The sequence below is a fragment of the Channa argus genome, chromosome 22 (assembly GCF_033026475.1).
Source record: "Channa argus isolate prfri chromosome 22, Channa argus male v1.0, whole genome shotgun sequence".
Lineage (NCBI taxonomy): Eukaryota > Metazoa > Chordata > Actinopteri > Anabantiformes > Channidae > Channa > Channa argus.
Window position 1 is genome coordinate 13095358 of NC_090218.1, and position 6388 is coordinate 13101745.

The following is a 6388-nucleotide window of genomic DNA, read 5'->3' on the forward strand; positions in this document are numbered from 1 at the left end:
ATCAAAATAATTTAATCAGCAAAAACAGCACAGACCTCTGGAAGGTTCAAGTGAATTATGAAATGGCAAAAGCTCCATTCTTCCTCAGCAGGCAGATGAAAAGACGGGTGGATGTAGACACAACTGCTGTCAACACACAAATGCAAAGTTAATCTGTGCACAAGCTCAGTGTGTGAACACACAATACAGAGATACAGCACAAGTGCAGAAACATGATCGTATCATATGTACAATATTTGAAAATCATCATCTTAACTCAATTTGAATCAGACTACGTGCTGCTCAGTCAAGTGCAGAACTTCATCTTAGGAAAGGTTGTCTTGTCAACAGCAACCGACCTCTTTGCTGATTATAACACAGGTTTTAATGAAACCATCAGGTCCTTTACACCAAAAAAGTAAATTATACACAGGATAATAAATGAACACCAAAGGGACCAATTTTAACACGGCTATAAAGAAACAAACAAACATAATTGTCTTTGGTGCCACAGTAATGACCATTTGCATCAGACCTCATTAAAGAATCATGGGAAGCATTTTACTCTAAATGTCCCCCCCAATGATATTGGAACACAAGGCTACTTCATATCCTTTTTGCTGTTCACAATGGACATTTCGGTGTAAGATCAAAAGATAGATAAAAGTTCAGAATTTCCACCTTTAATTAATGGTTTTTATACCTTAAACAGCATTGACCATGTAACCCAGCTGTTTTGTGGGGTTGACTCCAACAAAACATAGTGTTAAATGACTTGGTTTTAGCTTTAGACTTTAGAACTTTTGGTCAAAACGAATATATCAATGTGAACACGGAAAAAGAAGGAAATCGCTGGTGCCCTGAGCAACAACCACCAGAAGGTCAGCAAGGGAAAAGAACAAGAAGAAGATAAAGCCACTGGTCAGTGAAAGCAACAACCTTCACAGAGCAGGGCTGAAGTTATCACAGTTCATGCTTTAAAGAAACCATCAAGGGCAGAAATACAGAGGCTGTACGACCAGATGGAAACTCCTCATGACAGGCAGGGATTTGTAACAAAGTACAGAAATGAAGCACAAAAGTTCTGCCCAAAAGTTTACTCATTGATGAGACCAAGATGAATTCCTACCAAAGTGATGGAAAAACATGAGTGTGGAGGAGAATCTGCTCATGACACAAACCATACAAGCGCATATTTTCTGATGTTTACTATCTGTGCTAATCTGAATAGGGAAGCTGTCCAGGTCTGGGTGAACAGGGAAAATAATGAGGACAGGAATCTCTTTGGGTCGGGAGTCGGTGGACCCCTACAGGAGAAAAGATGATGTTGCTCCAAAGTGGAGGACAAAAACCTTTGGTGAAGCAGCTTTTTGTTTTTATGTTCCAAGTTCGTGGAAGAGTCTACCTGAGGATCGCTGAACAATCTCTTTTTAAACTCAAACTTAAAACAATTTTTTTGTTGCATTTGACTTTGTTAGTGGACTTCTGTGCTAGTCATTGTCCATAACGAACAACATGTTTAAGCAAAGGGCTGTGTATTGGTATTAAAACACCTTAGGCCTCAGCCTCTATTGGGGTTGTCTCTAGTTACAGATTTTCTTCTTGCTTTAGCTGAGAGAACAGAATGTCAAGTTCAGGCACCTCTACCCAAGAGGCCCCTGGGGCAGGCCTAGAACATGCCTGATAGAATATATAGTCTTATCCAGCCTGGGGACACCTTAGGATCCCCCAGGAAGAACTGGAGATCATGGAGAAAGGGACATCTGGGTTACCTTACTAAGACTGTTACCACCACAACTCAATTTAAGATAAATGGCAGAAAATGGATGGATGGATGCAGTTGTTGCCACTGCAAAGCAAGTCGAGTTGCTGAGCTCCTTCATGTCCATCAAGACTCACATTCTAACCAGTTCATCCATGAGTCAAAGTGGAAGTTTTTATCCAATTTGGAAACATCCCCTGCAAACGGGTCCCAAGATTTCACATTCACAAGAATGGTGCAACCCAAAAACGCACAGCCATGACCAAAGCTATGTTTTCAGGTTGTCCATGCATCCAAATATAATGAACACAATATCTCAGTACACTTTGGGTGTCTGTGGCTCAGGAGAGAGTGTGGTCTCCGCCAGTCCCTGGGCTGGTGGTTTGATACCCACCTCTTCCTGCCCATGTACCAAAGTGTCAGCTCCTTGAAGTGCATCTGCCCAGTATGTGTGTTTGTATGGGTGAATAAGAAGCAACTTTAAATCACTTTATGTACCAATAATATATAACAACTAACAGTATGAGTAAAGACCATTTACCATTTATTTTGAGGGTATTTCCGCAAATTTGGCAGTAACTTGGAATCAAGAATGAACTGATTACATTTTGCTGATCAGAGAAGAAGCTGATCTCATTTTTGTGGGCCCAGCAATAATGCAGTATAACTTGTATTTTTGTATTATCTCACTAGCTTTCACTTATCACTGTAATTACAGTATTAAGTATATTATAGAGATTGTTAACCATAGTAGTGTAGTTCATTGAATATTGTACATTGTGAAGTCTTGTCTGTTTTCATAAAGAAGTTTGCTGAGCTTCTGTAATGAGACAGAAGCTCAGAAAATTGCTTCATGCACTGCATATATAAATAAAAACTTAAATACAAAGAAACAAATAAATAGAAAGATGCTCTATAGATTTTGTCATTTTAATTTTCTACAGTTTTAACAACAAACATATTAGATGACAACAGTAAGTCACATTTAACAAAAAACATTTTGAATTTTTTAAAAACACATAAGCACACAGTTACATAAGCACAAAATAATATGAAGGATTTAATCTCACATTCATCAAGAGGTGACACAACAGTCTTTGAATCACTTTAAATAAAATCATTCGTGGTTTCAAGGATTACGGTCATTTCTAAAATTCACTAACTTCATTTGCTGATAAAATCCTCCCTCTTTAAACAAATGGTAAAAACCGACAAAGGGCAACTTCCCGTCTTCAGCTAGTTTCCTATGGTTCATGGAGCATAGTGGAGGACAGCGGTTGTTGTCTTGGTTGACCTGCTCCTCCAGAACTCCTTAAATTTAAAAACAAAAACATTAAAATGAGAGCTTGACCTTTTTAACCTGAAATATGTTTGCCAAAGCCTTTTGTATTTCCTGGGACTGCAGTCCATAGATGACGGGGTTGAGGCTGCCGGGAACAACATTAAATAGAATGGCTGAAATGTTTCTGTACTCAGAGTACTGTGGGAAACGATGGAGGACAATGAGCACCAACCCACTGACTAGCATAATCAGATAGAGACACAGGTGAGTGCTGCAGGTTTTCAAGGCCTTGTTGTTCACAGACTTGCTTTTCTTATTCAGACAGGCCACAGTTATTTTCGAGTAAGTGAGGATTATACTGCCGATAGAGGACGAGAGCAGAACCGCAGTGAATGTGAGACCATAGACATTATTAATATTCACATCCTCACATGAGAGCTTAAACAGGGAGGCATTGTCACAGTAAGGGTTTGTGATCAGAGTCCTGCATCGGCTCAGTCGTAGAGTCAAACTGAGCAGAATGGCCACCAAAACAAAGGACGACATCCAGGCTGAAACAGTCAGTTTGATCACCATTTTCCCAGTCATTATGGCAGAGTATCGCAGTGGGTTGCAGATGGCCACATATCTGTCAAAGGCCATAATCATGAGAACAGTGTGGGCATTGGTGCTAACAATGTGTCTGGTGAAAGCCTGAACCACACACTCGTAGTAGTGAATGAGACGCTCAGCAGGGGGCAGAAGGATGTCTTTGAGCACCCGAGGAACCAGGAGAGAGTTTCCCATCACATCATTGATGGACAGGTTACAGAAGAGTAGATACATGGGCTGGTGGAGGCTTCTCTCCGTCCATATTAAGACCACGATGCCCAAGTTGGCAATTAAGATAAACACATAGGTCAGAAGCAGAAAGACATATATTGGATATTTGTTAGTGTTTGTGACCCTTAACCCCTCCAGCTGCAGGGTGAGGCTGTTGTATGTAGAGTTTTCCATCTCAGCTTGTCTGAAATATAAAACTGGAAAAGAGGTGAAATCATTAATCATCCACAAACAAACATCTCAAATATCTGCAGGGAATTATTAAAAAAGACATTTTAAAATAATTTGAACCTTTATGGTATTTTCCTACTAAATTGACATATTGCTAGTATAGTATATTGTAATATTATTTCATAAACAGTTACATGCTGGGTGAGCAATGAAGTGAAAATGGTTAATAAAAAATATTGATAGTCCTTTTTGCAGTTTGTATAAATTCTCTGTCAAAGAGATTAATGTCAAGTTTTCCTCTTACTTCACATAATCATTTTTACTGAGTATCAATATACACAATTATATATTATATAAGACATAATAATAAATCTGTCAGGTTCAAGTCGGTTTCTGTTAACAATCACCGTTCAGCCCCTAATGCCTCAGTGTTTCTCTGACAGCTTTAGGTGTGTGCTTGGTTTTAAGGGCATGATGTGGCTCAAGGGAAGTAAACATTATGTAGACCTAATGTTCAGGGGGTTCAGAGAGACAAGAATCAGGTGGTAAAACATTGAAGATAACACACAGCTTAGTTTGACATGCTGCAACCCACTATGGAGGGAGGATGTAGGCCTTTTGATACATGGATATTTCTTTAGAACACTTATAAGTCCAAATATTATCCTTCGAAACACCTTACAATCCACTGTAAGAAATACACTATCTAGACATTTTATTAGATACACCGGTCTTGAGGTTTTCTGTCCATCTGTCCAATTTTTAATAAAACCTTGGTAAAAGGTCTAATTGCATCAAAGCATGTACTGCTTTAATTTTGGTGGTCAGAAATCAACATCACTGTGACGTCATGTCTGTCCCGTTCTCACTGAGGTTCACAAAACTGCATCTGAACAATCGACAAGTCTCCTGAAGCAATGTCCTATGGACTAATGAGACCACAGTGGATTCGTTTGGCCTTAATGTGCCACATTTGGTGGAAACGGAATTTTAGCAAAAGCCTCCGATACCCACAGCAGAAAGTATGATTATTTGAGCTTGTTTTGCAGGCACAGGACATTGGCACCTTTGAGTCATTGAGTCGATCATCCTCCTCTTTATACCAGAGGATCCTAGAGGACAATGTGAATTCATCTGTCTGATAGCTAATGCTTGGTCAAAACTGGCTTAATGAGCAGGACAATGATACAGAGTAGACAGTAAACCTACATCAGAATGGTTGGAGTCTATACTCTTACTAAGTCAATGACAAAGACAATAACACTGAAAAGACCAGGACAAGTTTAATTTATTTATTTATTGAACAATGAACATTATAGCAGCATTTGCTTTTATCCAACTCATCTCATGTTACAAATCAGGAACAAACACCATGGCCATGTTGAGAGTTCAATTTCAAATTCATTAATAAACCTTGGAAATTCCATTTATTTTTGTGGCAAAATTTTGGGGAGCACAAAGAACCTTGACAATATTTTACGTATCTCTTTGGACTGAAAACCATAAATAAAGGAATTGAGGCTGCCGGGGAATATATGAAAGAAAACACTACAGAATTTCCTGTAGTTTGAATATTCTGGAAAACGATGAAGAATGATGATGAACATTGCACTAAATAGCATGATCAGATACACAACCAGATGGGTGCTGCAGGTCTTCAAGGCTTTTCTGTTCAAAGTCTTGTTCTTGGTGGTCAGACAAACAACTGTAATCTTACTGTAGGTGAGAACCATGGTTCCTATTGAAGCTGTGAACAGAATCACAGTGAACGTGAGGCCATAGACGTTATTAATATACACATTTTCACAGGAGAGCTTAAACAGGGAGGCATTGTCACAGTAAGGATTTAAAATCTGAGTCCTGCATCGATTTAGCCTTATGGTCAGACCAAGGAGAATTCCTACTAAAACAAAAGAAACTCCCCAGGCAGCAACTATCAGCTTTATCACCATTTTGTTGGTCATTATAGCAGCATAGTGCAGTGGATTGCAAATGGCCAAATATCTGTCATAGGCCATAATTATGAGCACAGTGTGTGAAGTGGTGCTGAACATGTGTGTGGTGAAAGCCTGAACCACACACTCGTAATAGCTGATAAGTCGCTCGGAGGGAGGACGCAACATGTCTATGAGCAAACGAGGCGCCATGAGAGAGTGTTGAAGTATGTCATTAAATGGCAAGTTACAGAAAAACAGATACATAGGTTGGTGAAGGTTTTTGTCAGTGAAAACCAGAACAACAATGCCAATATTTGCAACCATTATGAGCACGTAGGAGAACAAGAAGAAGAAAAAGAATGGGTAGACAAAATCTTCTAGAATGTTTAATCCCTCCAGCTGGAGTGTGAGGCTGTTGTAAGTGTAGTTTTCCAT

General features: G+C 39.2%; 2 protein-coding genes across 2 annotated transcripts; both read right to left on the reverse strand.

Annotated features, from left to right (window-relative positions):
• Positions 1-3074: 3074 nt before the first annotated feature.
• LOC137108278 (olfactory receptor 52N2-like) lies at positions 3075-4019 on the reverse strand. The gene has a single exon (XM_067492674.1). The coding sequence runs from the start codon at positions 4017-4019 to the stop codon at positions 3075-3077; it is 945 nt and encodes a 314-aa protein (XP_067348775.1).
• A 1424-nt stretch (positions 4020-5443) lies between these two features.
• On the reverse strand, positions 5444-6388 carry LOC137108232 (olfactory receptor 8G17-like). The gene is made up of 2 exons (XM_067492594.1): positions 6037-6388; positions 5444-5907 (listed from the first exon to the last, which is right to left on the reverse strand). Exons 1-2 carry the CDS (start codon positions 6386-6388, stop codon positions 5444-5446), a joined length of 816 nt encoding a protein of 271 aa, XP_067348695.1.

Coding starts and splice junctions, on each gene's coding strand:
- LOC137108232 (XM_067492594.1), bottom strand. CDS start 6,388: ATGGAAAACTACACTTACAACAGCCTCACACTCCAGCTGGAGGGATTA. Junction 5,908..6,036: donor TTCACACACTGTGCTCATAA/TTATGGCCTATG, acceptor TAGGAATTCTCC/TTGGTCTGACCATAAGGCTA.
- LOC137108278 (XM_067492674.1), bottom strand. CDS start 4,019: ATGGAAAACTCTACATACAACAGCCTCACCCTGCAGCTGGAGGGGTTA.